This window comes from Mustelus asterias, chromosome 8, assembly GCF_964213995.1.
Source record: "Mustelus asterias chromosome 8, sMusAst1.hap1.1, whole genome shotgun sequence".
NCBI lineage: Eukaryota > Metazoa > Chordata > Chondrichthyes > Carcharhiniformes > Triakidae > Mustelus > Mustelus asterias.
Window position 1 is genome coordinate 102,399,697 of NC_135808.1, and position 23,138 is coordinate 102,422,834.

General features: G+C 41.9%; 1 protein-coding gene across 1 annotated transcript in view; it reads right to left on the reverse strand.

Annotated features, from left to right (window-relative positions):
• The window catches only part of mast2 (microtubule associated serine/threonine kinase 2), a 409,139-nt gene that overhangs the window by 37,564 nt on the left and 348,437 nt on the right, over positions 1-23,138 (reverse strand). The window contains 5 exon segments of the mRNA XM_078218609.1: positions 680-888; positions 2,720-2,805; positions 5,862-5,929; positions 7,152-7,284; positions 15,737-15,838. Of these exon segments, the coding sequence (XP_078074735.1) occupies positions 680-888; positions 2,720-2,805; positions 5,862-5,929; positions 7,152-7,284; positions 15,737-15,838 (598 nt within the window).

The window sequence follows — 23,138 nt, forward strand, 5'->3', positions numbered from 1 at the left end:
CGATCGATCACCTACTTGATTACAATGATGTGACAATGGCTAGATGTCCGGTCCATCTATTGTGTAAAGGGTATAAAGATGGACCGCTCCTATGGTCTCATTGAGAGAAGGTAGCTGTCTAGAAGCACTGCGGAGTGCCAGTGCCTTTTCTCCACGAAGCTTCGTTAAATAAAACTGTATTGTTGAAACCTTCAAGCCTGACGCACAAGTGGCATTTTCCCCACAACACCACTATTGAGTTACCATGCTAAAAAGCCCACCTACTTCAGTGGAAATAAGATTTTCTTAAGTGTATTGCCAGGGACAAAACTACAAAGATGGTTATCGTAAGCAGTGGTATGATTCTGTTGCACATAATGCACAGTACAAATTTTCATTTTGGACCTGACAGCAGGATTGATTTTGGTTACCATGCCTCTGGAGTCAAGGATCCCATTAATATTTGACATCTAGGCTCACAGACAAAGAATGGGCAATGCACGAGTGGATTGCCAGCAACCATGGAATCACAACAAGCATAATTTGGCACCTTCCATACAAGAACCAAGAAATCATGCATTATAGATAGTAATTTTTAAGAAAAAAATACTGTTCTACAAAGGTTACATAACTTGGACTTAACAATGTAGTTACTATTTTAGAAAAAGACTATGCATGTGTAAGCAATTTGGTAACTAACCTTCTACATACTCGATTACCATACACAAGTGCCGTTTAGTCTCAAATGAGCAAAACATGCTCACAACAAAAGGGTTTTCAGCAAAGGTCAGGATATCTCTTTCAACAAATGCTTGTTGTATTTGGTTCCTTAGAATGAGGTTCTGCTTGTTGATTTTCTTCATTGCAAACCTCTGCCGAGTTTCCTTATGTCTTACGAGATAGACCGCTCTGGAATAAATATACACATTATACCAGTTGCAAACTCTGATATGACACAAGCCTAATAGTAACAAAAGTATTTTATTGCAAGTAACAGCATTTAACACAACAATCCTAATAAAATGCAACCATTCTTAGAAAGGCTACTCAGAATTAGCAATTCAGTATGTTGCACTTTACATATAGCAGGTTAATCTGCCAATCCAAATACTAACATTTTTGTAGTTTAGTGGAAAAAACATTAACTCATCTGGTTGTAGGCTGCAAAGAGACATTGATAGGATGCAGAGCTGGGCCGAAAAATGGCAGATGGAGTTTAACCCTGATAAGTGCGAGGTGATTCATTTTGGTAGGACAAATTTGAATGCGGATTACAGGGTCAACGGTAGGGTTCTGAGGAATGTGGAGGAACAGAGAGGTCTTGGGGTTCATATCCACAGATCTCTGAAAGTTGCCACTCAGCTGGATAGAGCCGTGAAGAAGGCCTATAGTGTGTTAGCGTTTATTAACAGGGGGTTTGAGTTTAACAGCCGTGGGGTTATGCTGCAACTGTACAGGACCTTGGTGAGAGCACATTTGGAATATTGTGTGCAGTTCTGGTCACCTCACTATAAGAAGGATGTGGAAGCTTTGGAGAGAGTGTAAAGGAGACTTACCAGGATGCTGCCTGGTTTGGAGGGTAGGCCTTATGAGGAAAGGTTGAGGGAGCTGGGGCTTTTCTCTTTAGAGCGGAGGAGGATGAGAGGCGACTTAATAGAGGTTTATAAGATGATGAGGGGGATAGATAGACGTTCAGAGACTATTTCCTCGGGTGGATGTAGCTGTTACTAGGGGGCATAACTACAAGGTTCATGGTGGGAGATATAGGAGGGATGTCCGAGGTAGGTTCTTTATTCAGAGAATGGTTAGGGTGTGGAATGGACTGCCTGATGTGATAGTGGAGTCAGACACTTTAGGAACTTTCAAGCGGTTATTGGATAGGCACATGGAGCACACCAGAATGATAGGGAGTGGGATAGCTTGATCTTGGTTTCGGACAAAGCTCGGCACAACATCGAGGGCCGAAGGGCCTGTACTGTTCTATGTTCTACGTTCATCTATTCTCAGTATTTCATACATGGTTACAAAGTGCAGCCAAAAGGATTATGGAATATTTGGGTCTGAATGAGAGACAATTCAGCAAAATATCCTTAATATTTTATAATCATTGATCGACACCTCCTCCCAAACACATCTCTTCCCATAATAATGGCCCATTCCAAGTTCAGAAAATTACAATCTTATACGTGTGTTTCCTGCAATTACACTTGCTCAGAAGTTCTTTTCAAAGTATAACCAGATTTTCACATGCAGCAAGGAAACAAAGTCTTTTTTCTGGTGTTTTATTAATTGTTTTATGTTATTTTACATGAATTCATCCCAGTTTGTCATCTAATATATTTGATTGAGATTTGCAGGAAATCTGAACATAACACCGGTAGAATGGATGGGTGCATTTTTGGGCCTAATTTCTAGATTGTATCCATGGAGGAAAACTCCAGGCCATAACAACAGCTGTGATTTCGTACAAGGAAAGCTCGAAGTCTTGATTGTGGCATTTAGTCTCCTTTGGCTTTTGTTACGTTATTTGCATTGGTGTTTCTTAAGATGTGATTATCTGGGAAGACCAAAGGAAGATGTTCATTGGTTGTGCCATTTTAACTGCAATTTCACTGCCTTATTACGCAAATCATAGGCTTTGACAGTGTAATTAGTACTCGGCAATTACAGAAAATGACTTTTTTTTTTAGAAAGGAAAGATGGATGACTAGGTTTTCTGGTGAAGAATGGAAATCTTTACCCATAGGCTCCATTGCTAATTAGCTTTAGATTTTCAAAGTCCTCCTCGCATGGAGTTTTCTTTGTGTGAAGTGCAGCACCTCGACCCTGTAAGTAAGCAAAATTCAACAATGTAAACCTGACATGCTGTCACCAGGTTACTTTGTGCATTACATTTATAAACTGCCAATATAAGAAAAAAGAGGTATGACAAATATGCGAAGTAAGGTCTCAAAGCATCTTGCCCCAAGGACAAAGTAACGTTTCTGAACACAAATTCTCAAATTAAATTGAATAGCAATTCTGAGAGATGACAGCTGTATCGTTCAGAGGTTTAGATCCTGAAACTGAAACTTCAATTTACTTGGTAAATTTATTATTTTTCTTCAGCTGTTTTTGTGGACCAGAATACAGTGCTTCCCAAAGTATTTCCTGATGCGATCTCGTCTTAATACCTCAGGCTTGACATGGCCCTAGAGTGAATACCGCTTGTGGAGGGGGTGCAGAAATTGTTCAGCAAGGGGACACAGTTGTTGAGCCAAGGGGTGGGGCTGGTGGGCCAAAGTAAAACAACACGGTAGGTTAGTTACCTTCAATAATTAATTATTGACATTCGCACAAACATTGAATATTTGAAAATTTGTGTTTTGAAATTGATCTTACTCACTAATGGACCAAATGAGACCAAATTATGTACACTCGCTCTTTTGAAGTGGCCAAACTAGCAAAAGCTATAGTCTCTGGAAAATATATTAGCATAAATTATACAAGAGCAAGCGATGTTGGAAACATGAAACATCTCTAATGATTTGAAAAAAGTTTCAACACCCACACTGAATTGGCTGAGAATGAGGAAACTTTAAGCCTGGGAACATGATACTACATCAATGATCTTGAGTTTAGAAGTAGACCAGGTTCAGAGCCAGGGATAAAAAATGGGCACGCTCAATGCAGACACAGAGACTGCTGTGTGAAGCTTGTTCACTACTTGATCATGCTCCAAACTGAGGGCTGGATTTACAAATGGCCATGGAGGTACATTGGTCAGAACTGTTGCGGAAGAGCAATGTGCCAGTTTGCCAGCATCTTCCTGCCTCTGGGTCATTTTCAAGGACATCAGGTGAGAGGTACAATGGCTGTCTGCCTACAAGCACAGATAATTAAAGGGCCTTTCATTGAGTTGAAAGGATATGGCAGATAACTGGTTTAGTCGTTCAATGCCGGATCTGGCTGGACTACAGCAAGCACAATAGGATCCTGTTTCAGTCTGTCAAAATTGATAACTATGTCAGGAATCAGTCTGTAGTGCAAAGATATCCCTCAGCTCATATTTTTCTAGTTCCTCTCCTTTTCCCCCTGCAACCCACATCCATGCCTTGGTTACCTATTGACTTAGCTATTTCAATTCTCTTCCATTGGTCCTTCCATCTTTCACCTGCTGCTTTGTTTTAACTCACACCAAGCCCAATTCACTCATCATCCCTATGCTTGCCAACCTACATTAGTTCCCAGTTAAGCAATGCCTCAATTTTAAAAATTCTCATTCTTGTTTTCAAATTCCATCACAGCCTTGTTCCTCCCTATGCTCAGTAAGAAGTCTCACAACACCAGGTTAAAGTCCAACAGGTTTATTTGGTAGCATGAGCTTTCGGAGCATTGCCCCTTCATCAGGTGAGTGAAGAGTTCGGTTCACAAACAGGGCACATATAGACACAAACTCAATTACAAGATAATGGTTGGAACGCGAGTCTTTACAGGTAATCAAGTCTTTACAGGTGCAGACAACGTGAGTGGAGAGAGGGTTAAGCACAGGTTAAAAAGGTGTGAATTGTCTCCAGCCAGGACAGTTAGAGAGATTTTGCAAACCCAGGCAAGTCATGGGGGTTACAGATAGTGTGACATGAACCCAAGATCCCGGTTGAGGCCGTCCTCACGTGTGCAGAACTTGGCTATCAATTTCTGCTCAGCAATTCTGCGTTGTCGTGTGTCGTAAAGGCCGCCTTGGAGAATGAATGAACAGGAAGCATGGTACATTGGCGAGACGCTAGCAGACGCTACTACAACGAATGAATGTACACCGCTCAACAATCACCAGGCAGGAGTGTTCACTTCCTGTCGGGGAACACTTCAACAGTCACGGGCATTCAGCCTCTGATCTTCGGGTCAGCGTTCTCCAAGGCGGCCTTTACGACACACAACAACGCAGAATCGCTGAGGAGAAACTGATAGCCAAGTTCTGCACACATGAGGACGGCCTCAACCGGGATCTTGGGTTCATGTTACACTATCTGTAACCCCCATGACTTGCCTGGGCTTGCAAAATCTCACGAACTGTCCTGGCTGGAGACAATTCACACCTCTTTAACCTGTGCTTAACCCTCTCTCCACTCACATTGTCTGCACCTGTAAAGACTTGATTACCTGTAAAGACTCGCATTCCAACCATTATCTTGTAATTGAGTTTGTGTCCATATGTGCCCTGTTTGTGAACCGAACTCTTCACTCACCTGATGAAGGGGCAACGCTCTGAAAACTCGTGCTACCAAATAAACCTGTTGGACTTTAACCTGGTGTTGAGAGACTACTTACTGTGCCCACCCCAGTCCAATGCCGGCAACTCCACATCATGCCTCCCTATCCTGTAATATCTTCCAGCACTGCAACCCTCCAAGATATCTGCACTTTTCCAATTCTGGCCTCTTCAGAATCACTGATTTAAATCGCTCTATCATTCATGGCAAGGCCTCAGCTGTCAAGGCCCTAAGGTCTGGAATTGCATCCCTAAGCTTCTTTGTCTCTCTTTCCCCCTTTTAAGTTGTTTCTCAAAATCTAAAACTTTGAATAAGCGTTTGTTCATGGACCTTACTATCTCCTTTTATGATGTTTATTATAAAAATGTTGTCTGATGATGATCCCATGAAGCATCTAGGAACATATTACTATGTTAAAGGTGCGATATAAATACAAGCTGTCACATGAAAAGAAAAGGTAAAACCTACTCGCAACTAATTTCAGATGAGTCATTCAGAATGGTGTACACTGCTGTACAGTAACAGACTCAACTGTTGTCAAGGTTTATGAAGCATGCTGTCAGGTGAGCGCACATGAATTGAGATGAGCTGTTTAAAACAATTAACCATTTGGTTTGGACCACCAATACTCACATCAACAGAATCATCAGTTTCTGGGGCTTCTGGATTGCTACTGTCATAGCTGGTTAGCTGGGCCATTTCTTAAAACAAAGGTAAAAAAATATTTGCATAAGGAAAACAGAATAAACTGGATCACCTTAAAACTTTTGGTTTTCGTGCTATGGTTTTGCTACTACGCCAAAACTTATTTGTATAATTTAAAAGATTTAAAAGAGTGAAGAGGGATACACTGCTGGATAGTCCAGCTCAGGAAATATCAGTTCCTCTTTTCTAGCATGTAAACCTACGTTTTAGCTTTATGTTCCAGAAATCATTATAAACTACTGTCGAAAACTAAATTCATTTATATAGCTATATTATCCAAAGTTCCCAACTACTATTAACACACAAAAGTAAATATATTTTTCCACAATAATTTCAATCATGCCACACACAATATTTCTGCTGATACTGGATGGCACCTCCCAAACCCTTGTAAAGTGATGGATAAGACTGACACGAGCAGTTTAGTGGAATAAATACTTATATGTAACTGTTAATCTAAAATGTACATGAAAGTTCCAGATGTTGGGAAAGAATTCCCAGAGTTTACCCGATTATCCAAATACCACATGGATCAACTTTGGGTCCCAATACCCAAGAATAAATGCAACCCTTGTAATGCTCTTAAAGTTCTGGGGAATATTGGGCAAAATTGGGAGCTACTGTTATTATGACCTAGTGGTTTGATTGAGCTTTATTGCTTTCCACAGATCAAGTGAATGTATTATTTTATAGGTAAAGAACTTTCACAATGGATACTGCGGCACAATGGCACCTCTGGATCAATCTTGTGCTCTCAACCTTCCGAAATGAAGACAAAACAACTCAGTAATGGCAGCAGCAAAACAATAGTGTTAGGTAGGTTAAGATGAAAGGAAACAAAAAGTACAAAAAGACATTATAGACAGAAAGGGAGGATAAAATAGGAGAAAGTGAGAAGTGACAAATGGAACTATTTTGGGATGAGATCATGGTTTGCATGCATAGCCAGGGGACAAAAATCTCAAACCTATAAGTTTGCTGCTGAGATAGTTCCGAACAAGTGCTAACGACATTCAAAACACGTTTTGTGCATGAGATATTCTTATCAATTGAAATTTGTACAATACCATTAACAATACGATATTCAATTTTAATCTGATCATTACTGTAGACTGCATTCAGCACTAAAAGTGCTTTAATGGTTAATCTCCAGATCTTTCACAAACATGCTCCCTAGTACTGGGTCAGTATTTTTGCCTTTTCAGTAAAATTACCTACCCTCCAAGGGATCCCTGGTGAGCCCCAGCTGACTGATGATGTAACGGGGAATATCAGTCTTGATTCCTTGTCCTTCTTTGGCATGGCCTTCAGCTGCTTCCAACAAATGGTAGAATTCCTCAGGATCAAACTCCTACAAACGCAAAACAAACTTCATTAAAAGTTTCAACTTGGATCAAATAGGACTATGGCAAATGAGAAAATGTGAAGCTATTGTCAAATTCTCTGCTTTCTGCGAATTTTTCCATATTTTCTCAAACATTTTTAGGACTGGAAACCCTACCAGCAATTGATATATTGCCCCGTTTGACACCGCAATATAGGTATCATGCATAAGACATAAGCTTTTAACTAATATAACAGCAAACATGATTAAAGAAAATGTTTTGTACTGTTACAACTTAACATAAAAACTATCCATACTTAAAATATGGAGTGCTGGAACAAAAGACATATAATATGAAATACAGTTTAAATCATTTTTGGGGAAGCTAAAAGTGCCAAAACAAATCTCAGATTTGAAAGGAATCCAACTGGAATCTCACCAATCTATACAACACAACAGGACAGGAGGAAAAATAATAAATGGCCATAATTCACCAGAAACTGTAAAGAGATTGCTAGAACACAAACCGAGAGATTAAGATACCTTTCCCCACATCCTCTCTCATATCTGGATTATGTATTTCAGAATATCCAAGACAAATGAAACCTTAACTTGCTCAATTACTACAACATACCGTATGTACATAGAACATTACAGCGCAGTACAAGCCCTTCGGCCCTCGATGTTGCGCCGACCAGTGGAACCAATCTAAAGCCCATCTAACCTACACTATTCCAATATCATCCATATGTTTATCCAATAACCATTTGAATGCTCTTAATGTTGACGAGTCCACTACTGCTGCAAGCAGGGCATTCCACACCCTTACTACTCTCTGAGTAAAGAACCTACCTCTAACATCTGTCCTATATCTCTCACCCCTCAATTTAAAGCTATGTCCCCTCGTGCTAGCCATCACCATCCGAGGAAAAAGGCTCTCACTATCCACCCGATCTAATCCTCTGATCATCTTGTATGCTTCTATTAAGTCACCTCTTAACCTTCTTCTAACAAAAACCTCAAGCCCCTCAGCCTTTCCTCATACGATTTTCCCACCATACCAGGCAACATCCTGGTAAATCTCCTCTGCACCCTTTCCAACACTTCCACATCTTTTCTATAATGCGGCGACCAGAACTGTACGCAATACTCCAAATGCGGCCACACCAGAGTTTTGTACAGTTGCAGCATGATCTCCTGGCTCCGAAACTCAATCCCTCTACCAATAAAAGCTAACACACCGTACACCTTCTTCACAACCCTATCAACCTGGGTGCCAACTTTCAGGGATCTATGCACATGGACATCCAGATCCTTCTGTTCATCCACACTACCAAGTATCTTACCATTAGCCCAGTACTCTGTATTCCTGTTACTCCTTCCAAAGTGAATCACCTCACACTTTTCCGCATTAAACTCCATTTGCCACCTCTCAGCCCAGCTCTGCAGCTTATCTATATCCCTCTGTAACCTGCCACTTCCCTCCGCACTGTCTACAACGCCACCGACTTTAGTGTCATCCGCAAATTTACTAATCCATCCTTCCACGCCCTCATCCAGGTCATTAATAAAAATGACAAACAGCAGTGGCCCCAAAACAGATCCTTGCAGTACACCACTAGTAACTGAACTCCAGGATGAATATTTTCCATCAATCACCACCCTCTGTTTTCTTACAGCTAGCCAATTCCTGATCCAAACCACTAAATCACCCTCAATCCCATGTGTCTGTATTTTCTGCAAAAGCTTACCATGGGGAACCTTATCAAACGCTTTGCTAAAATCCATATACACCACATCAACCGCTTTACCCTCATCAACCTCTTTGGTCACCTTCTCAAAGAACTCAATAAGGTTTGTGAGGCACGACCTACCCTTCACAAAACCGTGCTGACTATCCCGAATCAAATTATTCCTTTCTCGGTGATTATAAATCCTATCTCTTATAATCCTTTCCAATACTTTGCCCACAACAGAAGTAAGGCTCACCGGTCTATAATTACCAGGGTTGTCCCTACTCCCCTTCTTGAACAAGGGGACAACATTTGCTATCCTCCAGTCTTCTGGCACTGTTCCTGTAGACAATGATGACACAAAGATCAAAGCCAAAGGCTTTGCAATCTCCTCTCTAGCCTCCCAGAGAATCCTAGGATAAATCCCATCCGGCCATGGGGACTTATCTATTTTTACCCTTTCCAGAATTGCTAACACCTCCTCCTTATGAACATCAATCCCATCCAGTCCAATAGCCTGCATCTCAGTACTCCCCTCGACAACACTGTCCCTCTCCAGTGTGAATACCGACGAAAAATATTCATTTAGTGCCTCTCCTATCTCTTCAGACTCCACGCACAACTTCCCACTACTGTCCTTCACTGGCCCTAATCTTACCCTAGTCATTCTTTTACTCCTGACATACCTATAGAAAGCTTTAGGGTTTTCCTTGATCCTACCTGCCAAAGACTTCTCATGTCCCCTCCTGGCTCTTCTTAACTCTTTCTTTAGGTCCTTCCTGGCTAACTTGTAACTCTCAAGTGCCCTAACTGAGCCTTCACGTCTCATCTTAACATAAGTCTCCTTCTTCCTCTTCACAAGAGATTCAACATCCTTAAAAAACCACGGTTCCCTCACACGTCTGCTTCCTCCCTGCCTGACAGGTACATATTTATCAAGGACACGTAGTAGCTGTTCCTTGAACAAGTTTCACATTACAATTGTGCCCATCCCCTGCAGTTTCCTTCCCCAACCTATGCCAGCTAAATCTCACCTAATCGCATCATAATTTCCTTTCTCCCAGCTATAACTCTTGCCCTTTGGTATATACCTATCCTTTTCCATTGCTAAGGTAAACATAATCGAATTGTGGTCACTGTCACCAAAGTGCTCCCCTACCTCCAAATCTAACACCTGGCCTGCTTCATTACCCAGTACCAAATCCAATGTGGCCTCGCCTCTTGTTGGCCTATCTACATACTGCGTCAGGAAGCCTTCCTGCACACATTGGACAAAAACTGACCCCTCTAAAGTACTTGAACTATAGCTTTTCCAGTCAATATTTGTAAAGTTAAAGTCCCCCAGTACAACTACCCTGTTACTTTCGCTCCTATCCAGAATCATCTTTGCAATCTTTTCCTCTACATCTCTGGAACTTTTCGGAGGTCTATAAAAAACTCCCAACAGGGTGACCTCTCCTTTCCTGTTTCTAACCTCAGCCCAAACTACCTCAGTAGACGAGTCCTCATCAAATGTCCTTTCTGCCACCATAATACTGTCCTTGACTAACAATGCCACACCTCCCCCTCTTTTACCACCTTCCCTGCACTTACTGAAACATCTAAACCCCGGAACCTGCAACAACCATTCCTGTCCCTGCTCTATCCATGTCTCCGAGATGGCCACAACATCGAAATCCCAGGTACCAACCCATGCTGCAAGCTCACCCACCTTATTCCGGATGCTCCTGGCGTTGAAGTATACACACTTCAAACCGCCTTCCTGCCTGCCAGTACACTCCTACGACTCTGAAACCTCATCCATGACCTCACTACTCTCAACCTCCTGAACACCAGGGCTACAATTCAGGTTCCCACCCACCTGCTGAATTAGTTTAAACCTTCCCGAAGAGCATTAGCAAATTTCCCCCCCAAGATATTGGTACCTCTCTGGTTCAAGTGCAGACCATCCTGTTTGTAGAGGTCCCACCTACCCCAGAAAGAGCCCCAAATTTCCAGGTATCTGAATCCCTCCCTCCTGCACCATCCCTGTAACCACGTGTTTAACTGCTCTCTCTCCCTATTCCTCTCCTCACTATCACGTGGCACGGGTAACAAACCAGAGATAACTTTGTTTGTTCTTGCCCTAAGCTTCCACCCTAACTCCCTGAATTTCTGCCTTACATCCCCATCCCTTTTCCTACCTATGTCTTGAGTGCCTATGTGAACCACAACTTGGGGCTGGTCCCCTCCCCCTTAAGGATTTCGAAAACACGATCCGAGACATCGTGGACTGTGGCTCCTGGGAGGCAACACACCAACCGCGAGTCTCTCTCGTTCCCGCAGAATCTCCTATCTGTCCCTTTAACTATGGAGTCCCCAATGACTAATCCTCTACTCCTCTCCCCTCTTCCCTTCTGAGCCACAAGGACAGACTCTGAGCCAGTGACCTGTACATCATGGCTTACCCCTGCTAAGTTCCCCCCCCCCCCCCCCACCCCCACCCAACAGCATCCAAAAGTGTACTATCCCCAATTTCTACTACATTTTTTGTTTCTCCCCCCACTTGGACGGCTCTCTGTACCTTGGTGCTGTGGTCAGTTTGCTCATCCTCCCTTTCCCTACCCTTCTGAGCTGCCGGGCCGGACTCTGCGCCGGAGGCACGGCCACTGTTGCTTCCCCCAGGTAGGCTGCTCCCCGCAACAGTACTTAAACAGGAGTACTTATTTTTAAGGGGCACAGCCACTGGGGTACTCTCTAGTACCTGACCTGTACATCACTAGAATTACAAAGACATTCTGAATACAAGACCACTATTATAAAGCAAAGGAGAAAATGCTGGAAAATCTCAGCAGGTCTGGCAGCATCTGTAAGGAGAGAAAAGAGCTGACGTTTCGAGTCCAGATGACCCTTTGTCAAAGCTCGAAACGTCAGCTCTTTTCTCTCCTTACAGATGCTGCCAGACCTGCTGAGATTTTCCAGCATTTTCTCTTTTGGTTTCAGATTCCAGCATCTGCAGTAATTTGCTTTTAACCACTCTTATAAAGGTTTGTGTACATCCTTATTCTACAACTCTATAATTCAGCAAATATGGTGGAATAGGCTACATTCATTTAGCTTTCCTGAATTTTCTGCAACACAATCAAGAATTCTACAGCATGCAACGTGGTCTGAGCAAACCTTTATAGAAAACATTAGACTTTCACTAATGCGTGTAATTTTGCCTGCAAAAGTTAGCTTCACCATTTATGTGCTCTTTAACTTTAGGAAAGGCTTAATGAAGTGCCTATTAAAATGGTGAGCTGTGTAGAGGCTTTGAGTGCCAAAACAGTCACATCTTTTTGATCGTAACAATGAGCCTGCTGCACTTTTTTTTAAATCACCGATGAACACACAGGGACCTAAACCATCAGTTTGAACAGTTCAAATCCCCCGAGAGGCTAATCCATTGCAAAAATCAACAGCCTTTCTATTCATCTTTAACAGAATCAATAAACCTCAAATTCCCTGCCAGAGTCTGTACTAATGAAGCTGAAATTAGTCTTGCCAAGATGCTTCATCACAGTTTGTTGATCCCCACCAATACAAAGCATGATAATACATTTAATGAAATGAAAATGTTGGGAGGAGTAGAAGCCAGACTCTCTGGACTGTGCAATTGGTTGTCAGTTTTAAATTGCATTATCCCAAGAACTCACTACAAAATGCAGCAGGTGTTTCGCACCAACTATCTTGCCATTTCCCTTATAAAGTTCGGCAGGTTTTGCTTACTTGAAAAGGTCTGTAACTTCCTCGGAGTGGCAACAAGCGTCAGACTGCCACACAGGCGGGACTTACCTTTGTTGTAAATCCAAAGCCCCATCTCATCCGATCTTCCTCACTAAGGATAGGGGAGACAGGAGCAGTGAAGTGCGCCTCCGGTTGCACCAGCATGGTGCAAATAGAGTGCAGTGAGGAAGGACAAGCCTCCTTTTCATGGCACTAGCTGTGTTATGGATTCAGGTCAGGGTGAGGGAGATGCCCCATGTGGGGCTCGGTCTCAGTCTTTAAAAGTTATGCTGAAGTTAGATTTGCTTTTATTTAATCTAACTCTTTCAGTGTAACAAAGAGGGTAACACTGGCAGAAGTGTCCAAAGTTAGCCCTTCTCGACAACAGTAGGGTAAACCTTTCCAAGAGGAATCCCCAGTTATCACTGGAGTAACCCCCCCCCCCCAAATGTGATGTTGGGGAGAGTTTGCAAACATACTTTTTTAAAATCATTGGGTTGCGATGAAGTAACAAACCTTTTAAAATTCCTCACCTCAGTATTCCATAACATTGTATTTTGCGATTATCATCATAATGGAGGTCTAATATCACCATTGACAGTTAAATAAGGACAAAGAAAATTAAAAGTATTGTTTCTTAGTAAAATCTCTCCTGTCTATCAGTCAAATGATCTTAATAGCGGAGTTTTATGTTTTAAATCTCCCTTTCCCATCATAAGAGAGAACTGCAGAGAAAAACTTGTTGCACATAATAGCAGTTGGACCTATTAACAGAAAATTGTACTTCCAACTGATAACTCAAGAATAAGAAAGTCCTATTAAATGCAAATAAATGTATATTTATTATATTTTATTTGGGGTAAGTATTGTTCTCTTAATGGTCATCCTTGCCCATGTCCTTCCTGAAGCTTGCCATTATCTTTCCAGCATCCCTCCCACAGAACCAGCCAAGAGATTCTCCAATTGTGCTCTTTCACTGCAACTTTCCACATCTTTCTTTCATATTGAAGTTGCTATGGTCAGTGCACCTCTGAATTTCCATTACTTCTTTCACCAAAGCTTCCAATATGTAATCTAATACTTTTCATCCTCATAGAACTTCCTTACGGCCCTAGCAATGTGCATCAGTGACGTGTATTTTGAACCAGCCCATGGACCACATGGAGGACCACCGTGGACCACAACTTGAGAACATCTCATTTAGATTTGCGAAAGGTGCGACATAATAGACCGACAGATAAAGTGAGAACATGCATACTTAAGCAGAAAGATTAGCTAGCTAGCCTGAAGACAGAAAGCAGCAGTAAAGGGTAGCTATTCAGAAAGTGGAAAGTGCAGTCCTCACAACATTCAGTTCTGGAACCACCATTCACAATTTGTATTAAAAATTTAGGCTTTGGGATCAAAACCACAACTTCTAAATTTGCAGATGGCACCAAGTTGTGGGGCAGGAGGGATTTTCAATATTAAGGAGGGCTACAGCAAATTCCAAGACAACATTAATAAAGTTGCAGAACGGGCATATCTTTGACAAATGAATTTCAACATAGACAAGAGTTATATTTTAGCAAGGAAAATAAGGTGGTCATATTAAAGAATCTAAATGGGATAGAGAACAATAGGTTCTGAAAAATACACACATCATCAAAGACAGTTTCTAGGATCTTTTTAAAAAGGCAAACCTACCACTTATTTATGCTAAACCTGTATCGAACTTTGCTTAGAGCACAAGTGGAGAATTTTTTGCGATTCTGGATGCTATTTTATAAAGAAGGATGTAACTAGTGAAGAGAAAAAAAAGAGATTTCCAAAAGTGCCATCAGAAACGTGAGGTTATGCCCATCAGGAAAGGATGAACAGGCTTGGCCACTTTCCTTCGGAAGAGTGGCCCCTTTCACCAAAGGCTCAGCAATTTGTGTGACCAGCTAATCTTTTTAACACTTTCACTGATGGGTCTGTTTGACCTTTTAAAATCAGCACCCATCTTCATTTTAAGAAAAAGCTGGAAAAGTTCACTTCTAAAAAAAAAAGCTAGAGAGAAATTTAAATATGTAATGTGGAAACTCAAAACTATTTGTAAATAATATGTGGTCCTTCCTAACACCTCGGTAAATTTTCCTAAAGGTTTTTATACATGTTAGTGTATGCTTCCTTGGCTAGCCAATAAATCATAAGTTGGCAGTTACTCTGAACGATCACACTTCTGTCCTTTATAATGAGCAAAATACTAAGTACAGGCAACTGAGCAACCAAATTGCCAAATCACCAAGATAATTTATGGCAGAAATACTTAAATCATGTAAAAATGACAATCTGCCATCTGATCCAAAACATTCAGATTGATGCATAATTTTCTTGACCATAATTTTGATTTGAAATCGTTGGTGACGCACTGATAGACAGGACATTCATATGCCTGGTGCTCCCTCTGTTAATACTGTGACTTTTTCTTTTAACCTTGCTTGTTTGAAAGCTGCTAACAAGAGCCTCAAGTAGCATTATCTGAACACAGCACAGTCATTTTGTATTCACCTGCTCACCCATCTCTACAAATCTATTTTGTGACACAGTTAAGAATTGCTTCTTTGGGATGGATCAATGTAACACACATTTCTGCAGTGTTTTGTGACAAATTCATTTATAATGAATGCAGATTCGATTTAAGAGCTGCTTCATGAGATTCACAGGGAAGCTTGGCAAGTTGGAAGCCTGGGACAGCTGCAGAATCTTGTCGTTTCATCGCACTTCGTAATATTTTAGAGCAATTTACAGTCAAAATATCACCCCACTAATACATTTAAAGGATTACTACATGAACCCTAAACTAATGTTTACTATCCATATTATTTCATAATGCAATTTAAATGCAACAAGATATAAGCAAGATTATAATGATCTGGTTGGCCTTGAATACTTATTAACCTTCCCGCTTCAATTCTGCGCATACATATTTTATTGATCGACATGCAAGTAATAGGTACATGAAAGATTACTCTCACCAGACACTCAAGCAGCCGTGCTGGGCGAGCAATAATGATCATCAGCTTCTTCACCAGCTGGGTCACAAATGCTACCTCTGAACTCTCTGACCGCTCGTGGGCCTGTAAAATAAAAGTCACATTAACATTTCAACAAGACATGCATTAAGCCAGCGCAGAATTTATTACCGCAACAATAGAAACTCGACACACTGTCCTCTTGTCTTAAAAATAAGGTCTTTAGTAAGAACAGAAGAGAGGGACTCAACTTGTAACACCGCGTCTGCCAAAAACCGTGCACACTTCTGATGCTCCACAATTCGTTGCAAGATATTATCTTGCTCAAAAGATAACCTAGACATGTTGCTTTGATGCAGTCTAAGCCCCTTTTGAAACATGCTGCAGTACATACTAAAACCTCAATTGGTGTCTGCAAGTTAAGCAGCACACAATCATTAGCGCCTGAAGGTGATGTCATGTTTGTCTAAGGAATGCCTATGTCATTCCTATACACAGTGAATCCCAATGACATAATCACCAGCAGAACAATCTACCATGGCAAGTTATACTGTGTCTGAAAGACCATCCGTCACCACAAGTAATCACTGAAGCATGAAATTAAAATGACACACCAGACCCCCTCCCTCTCCAGGTCCCTACCATGCTCCATCCTAAACAGACTCAAACCAGGTAAACGGAGAGTTGTGGTAAATGTGTTTCAAAGAGAAAACAAACAGACATCTTTTTCCTTAAACACATTGTTCAGCTTCAAATTTTCTCTGTAAAACAAAACTTCCCACTTATTACTGCTGGTTTTTAAAATCTGTATATTTTTTGGCTTCCAAATTAACGTTCTGTATTTTGCACCATAGCAGCAAAACTAACCACTGGCAGATTGAGGAATTAGTGGGGAGTACAGTTCAAAATAATTCTTCAGTTAATTGGAAAACAAAGCATATATGTGGAACGTGGTCTGTTTTTGGATAATGTCACTGAAAAGCAGCATGCAGAGAAGAAATAGGGAGCCAAGGATAGATCCTTGAGGGACAAAATGGTGCTACAATGGGAAATATTCCAAATATCTATTCCAAATTTTTTCACAGACCATAACTGTGTAATGCAGATGATGTTCTTTGCAGCTGGTTTAAATTAACAAGAAAGCAAAGCTGAGCAGCTTTCCCCCTCTCCAAATTTTGTTTCTGAATTTCTCCAAAGGCTCACCATTAACACACTGTTTATCATACAAGGTGTATTTGCTGAGATTCTTAGCCTCATAACACATTTCTGTATTTTCCCTCATCTAAGGAAGCATCATCAGAAATGAAATAATAATTTCATGAGTGAATAACACTTTGAAAATAACAATGGAGATGTATTCTTTCCCCAGACATCCAAAAATAACATAAAACTTCAGAAATGTACAGGAATAATAAGGCAGTAACAGTAAGGGAGTTTAACTACCAAATATTAACTGGGAGAGTTTCAGTGTGCAAGGTAGGGAGGGAGCAAAATTCTTAAATTGTATCCAGGAGAACTTTCTTAGCCAGAATGTAGAAAGCCCAACAAAGGAGGGGGCAATTCTAGATCTAATGTTCAGAAATGAGCCCAGGCAGGTAGAAGGCATATTAATAGGTGAGCATTTTTACATAGTGACCATAATTTAATTTAGGATAGTTATGGAAAAGGATAAGGATGGGCTTGGAATAAAAGGTCTTAACTGGGGAAAGGCTAAATTTATTCAGTTAAGACACAATTTTGCCCAAGTTGACTGGGAGCAGTCACTTGCAGATAAAAACTATGCCAGAGCAGTGGGAGGCCTTCAAGGAGAGCTAGCAAGAGGGGCATTGCCAGGACACTGCCTACCATGAACCTCTCCCCTGGGGGCTATATTGACCTTTGCATCCCGAGGGGGATCCCACAATTTGAAAGTTTAATTGGGAAGAGGAAATATCTGGTGAGGGAGGTGTTTAATTAAATTAAAATGAATGAAATCAGTCTCTCGCCCATTCTGGGCAATAACCGGATTATGACGCCATCAAGGGGCAGCGAAAATTGGAAATCGTGATCTCGCCAACGAGATTTATGATTTCTGGGTTTCACCAAATCTCAAGATCCCTGCTGGCGATCTCGCAGACGGAGAGTGCAGGCTCAAGATTAAGGAAAAAAGAGAAACTCATGGAAAAAACCGAGGACTCAATGCAGCAGAGTCCGTGGAGGAGTATAAAAAGTGCAGGTGAGAACTTAAAAGGAAATTAGGAAAGTGCATGAAAAAGCTTTGGCGGGTAGAATAAAGAAAATCCCAAAGGGTTTTTTTTAACTATATAAAGAACAAGAGAAGAACTAGCAAAAAAGTACGGCCAATCAGGGACCAATTAAGTAAAGCGTATGCAGACCCGAAAGTCGTAGACATAGTCCTCAATGAATACTTTGCATTGGTCAGTCTGCACATTGGAGGACACTGCAGGTGCAGATATCAGTGTGGAGGACTGTGAAATGTTAGAAGAAACTAACAGAGAGAGGAGGTACGAGCAGGTTCAGCAGTCTTAAAAGTGGATAAATCTTCAGGCCCTGATGAGATGTATTCCAGGGTGTTGAGAGAGGGAAGGGAGGAGATACCAGGGACATTGATAGTAATTTTCAAATCCTCACTGGCCATAGGTGAGGTGATGTGGAGATGCCGGCGTTGGACTGGGGTAAACACAGTAAGAAGTTTAACAACACCAGGTTAAAGTCCAACAGGTTTATTTGGTAGCAAAAGCCACACAAGCTTTCGGAGCTCCAAGCCCCTTCTTCAGGCGAGTGGCAATTCTGTTCACAAACAGGGCATATAAAGACACAGACTCAGTTTACATGAATAATGGTTGGAATGCGAATACTTACAGCTAATCAAGTCTTTAAGATACAAACAACGTGAGTGGAGAGAGCATCAAGACAGGCTAAAAAGATGTGTATTGTCTCCAGACAAGAGAGCCAGTGAAACTCTGCAGGTCCAGGCAAGCTGTGGGGGTTACAAATAGTGTGACATGAACCCAATATCCCGGTTGAGGCCGTCCTCGTGTGTGCGGAACTTGGCTTTCAGTTTCTGCTCAGTGACTCTGCGCCGTCGTGTGTCGTGAAGGCCGCCTTGGAGAACGCTTACCCGAATATCAGAGGCCGAATGCCCGTGATCGCTGAAGTGCTCCCCAACAGGAAGAGAATGGTCTTGCCTGGTGATTGTCGAGTGGTGTTCATTCATCCGTTGTCGCAGCGTCTGCATAGTTTCCCCAATGTACCATGCCTCGGGACATCCTTTCCTGCAGCGTATCAGGTAGACAACGTTGGCCGAGTTGCAAGAGTTGTCTACCTGATACGTTGTCTACCTAATACGCTGCAGGAAAGGATGTCCCGAGGCATGGTACATTGGGGAAACTATGCAGACGCTGCGACAACGGATGAATGAACACCGCTCGACAATCACCAGGCAAGACTGTTCTCTTCCTGTTGGGGAGCACTTCAGCGGTCACGGGCATTTGGCCTCTGATATTCGGGTAAGCGTTCTCCAAGGCAGCCTTCACGACACACGACGGCGCAGAGTCGCTGCGCAGAAACTGATAGCCAAGTTCCGCACACACGAGGACGGCCTCAACCGGGATATTGGATTCATGTCACACTATTTGTAACCCCCACAGCTTGCCTGGACCTGCAGAGTTTCACTGGCTGTCTTGTCTGGAGAAAATACACATCTTTTTAGCCTGTCTTGATGCTCTCTCCACTCCCATTGTTTTGTTTCTTAAAGACTTGATTAGTTGTAAGTATTCGCATTCCAACCATTATTCATGTAAATTGAGTCTGTGTCTTTATATGCCGTTTGTGAACAGAATTCCCACTCACCTGAAGAAGGGGCTTGGAGCTCCGAAAGCTTGTGTGGCTTTTGCTACCAAATAAACTTGTTGGACTTTAACCTGGTGTTGTTAAACTTCTTACATAGGTGAGGTGCCAGAGGACTGGAGGACTACTAACATTGCCCCATTAGTAAAAAGGGGAGGTAGGGACAGACCAGGAAATTAAAGGCCAATCAATCTAACTTCAAAGTGGGGAAGTTACTAGAAAGAATTCTGAGAGAAGAATACATCTGCATTTGGCTAGACATGGGTACTCAGGGATAGTCAGTGTGGATTTGTTAAGGGAAGGTTGGGTTTGACAAATTTAATCAAATTTTTTGATGAGGTAACCAGGAGTGTTGATGAGGGTAATGCATTTTATGTAGTCTGTATGGTATTTTGCAAGGCTTTGAGAAGGTCCCTCATGGCACACTGGTCAAGAAAATAAGGGCCCATGGGATCCAAGGCAAAGTAGCACATTGGATCCAAAACTGGCTGAAAGGCAGGAAGCAGAGGCTGATGTTTCTGTGACTGGAAGTCTGTTTCCAGTGGGGTTTGGCAGGGCTCGAAGCTGGGCCCCTTGGTTTTTGTGGTGTATACTAATTATTTAGACTTAAAGGTAGTAGGGGATGATCAAGACATTTGTGGATGACACAAAAATTGGTAGGGTGGTAAATAGTGAGGAGGACAGCCATAGACTGTTTCGGATCCCAGCTTTGGTCTTCAATTCAGTTCTGAACTGATTTCTTGAATCCCATATACTTTGCAAAACCCAGGTCACTTATTTTCACCTCTAACATTGCCAGGCTTTGCCGCTGCCTCAGCCTACTTGCTGCTGAAACACTTATTTACTCATTGTTAAATCTATACTTGACTATTGTAATGCTCGCCAGGCTGGCTTCCCATCTTCCATTCTCCACAAATTTAAGATCATTCAAACTATGCTGTCCATATTCTAACTCATAACATACGCATTCAATCATCACCCAGTGACCTCCACAAACTCCTAGTCCAGTAATGCCTCGATTTTAAAAATATTCATTCCAGTGTTCAAACCTCTTCGTGGTTTCACCTCTTTCTAGCTTTGTAACCTCCGTTTGCCCTATAATTCAAAGAACTCTGCCTTCCCCCAACTCTGGTTTCTTGTGTACCTCTTAATATTTGCCTGATAATGTTCCTGTGAATAACTTTGGATGTTTTAATATGTTGCAGGTGCCTTATAAATGTATATTGCACTTGAACTGACACAAAATCTCTATCTGCTATCCTATTGTCTAATACTTAAAGACAGATTGTGGAGTATACAACAATCTAAGAGCCTTGAGCTATCTTTGGTCTGGCAACAAGATAGTAATATGTTACACACTGCAGCATGCATTATGTACCAACTGATTCCTAGTGCAGGCCACAGCTTGCAATGACTAGGTTAGGCAACACCTGAATTAAGCGATTTCACAATTTTAAAGGTTGCAAATGGAAAGTTTATAATGTTTGTGCTTACATAATTATTGAAAGAGCTACACAGTATTCACATGGCATCATTTTCATGCACCAAAAGTTAAAATTCTACATTGGGGCAAGGCTAATTTTGATGGTATCAGGCAGGAACTTTCAAACGTTAATTGGGGGAGTCTGTGAGAAAGCAAAGGGACGTCTGGTAATGGGAGGCTTTCAAAAGTGTGTTAGCCAGGATTCAGGGTAAGCATGTTCCTCTTAGAATGAAGGGCAAGGCTGGCCGAAGTAGGGAACCCTGGATGGCTTGGGATATTGAGGCCCTGGTCAAGAAGAAGAAGGAGGCACATGACATGCATAGGCAGCTAGGATCAAGTGAATCCCTTGAACAATATAGGGGGTTTAGGAGTAGAGTTAAGAGAGAAATCAGGAGGGCAAAAAGGGGATACGAGGTTGTTTTGGCAGATAAGGCAAAGGAGAATCCAAAGAGCTTCCGCAAATACATAAAGGGCAAAAGAGTAACAAGGGAGTGAGTAGAGCCTCTTAAGGATCAACAAGGTTATCTATGTGCAGATCTAGAAGAGATGGGTGAGATCCTAAATGAATATTTCTCATCAGTATTTACTGCTGAGAAAAGCATGGATGTTAGGGAACTTGGGGAAATAAATAGTGATGTCTTGAGGAGTGTACATATTACACAGAAAGAGGTGCTGGAAGTCTTAAAGCGCATCAAGGTAGATAAATCTCTGGGGCCTGATGAAGTGTACCCAGGACATTGTGGGAGGCTAGGGAGGAAATTGCAGGTCCCCTAGCAGAGATATTTGAATCATTGATAGTCACGGGTGAGGTGTCTGAAGATTGGAGGGTGACAAATGTTGTGCCTTTGTTTAAAAAGGGTTGCAGGGAAAAGCCTGGAAACTACAGGCCAGTGAGCCTCACATCTGTGGTGGGTAAGTTGTTGGAAGGTATTTTGAGAGACAGGATCTACAGGCATTTAGAGACACAAGGACTGATTAGGGATAGTCAGCATGGCTTTGTTGGTGGAAAATCATGTCTCACAAATTTGACAGTTTTTTGAAGGGGTAATCAAGAAGGTAGATGAGGGCAGTGCAGCTTATGTTGTCTACATGGACTTTAGCAAGGCCTTTGACAAGGTACCGCGTGGTAGGTTGTTGCATAAGGTTAAATCTCACGGGATCCAGGGTACAAAATTGGTTGTAGAGGGTTGTTTTTCAAACTGGAGGCCTGTGACCAGCAGTGTGCCTCAGGGTCAGTGCTGGGTCCACTGTTATTTGTCATTTACATTAACGATTTGGATAAGAATATAGGGGGCATGGTTAGTAAGTTTGCAGATGACACCAAGATTGGTGGCAGAGTGGACAGTGAAGAAAGTTCTCTGATTGCAACGGGATCTTGATCAATTGGGCCCGTGGGCTGACGAATGGCAGATGGAGTTTAGATAAATGCGAGGTGATGCATTTTGGTAGATTAACCAGGGCAGGACTTACTCAGTTAATGGTAGGGCGTTGGGGAGAGTTACAGAACAAAGAGATTTAGGGGTACATGTTCACCGCTCCTTGAAAGTGGAGTCACAGGTGGACAGAGTGGTGAAGAAGGCATTCGGCATGCTTCGTTTCATTGGTCAGAACACTGAATACAGGAGTTGGGAGGTCTTGTTGAAGTTGTACAAGACATTGGTAAGGCCACACTTGGAATACTGTGTACAGTTCTGGTCACCCTATTATAGAAAGGATATTATTAAACTAGAAAGAGTGCAGAAAAGATTTACGAGGATGCTACCGGGATTTGACGGTTTGAGTTATAAGAGAGGCTGGATAGACTGGGACTTTTTTCTCTGCAGTGTAGAAGGCTGAGGGATGATCTTATAGAGGTCTTTAAAATAATGAGGGGCACAGATCAGCTAGATAGTCAATATCTTTTCCCAAAGGTGTGGGAGTCTAAAACTAGAGGGCAGAGGTTTAAAGTGAGAGGGGAGAGATAAAAAAGGGTCCAGAGGGACAATTTTTTCACAGAGGGTGGAGTATCTGGAACAAGCTGCCAGGGGTAGTAGTAGAGGCGGGTACAATTTTGTCTTTTAAAAAGCATTTAGA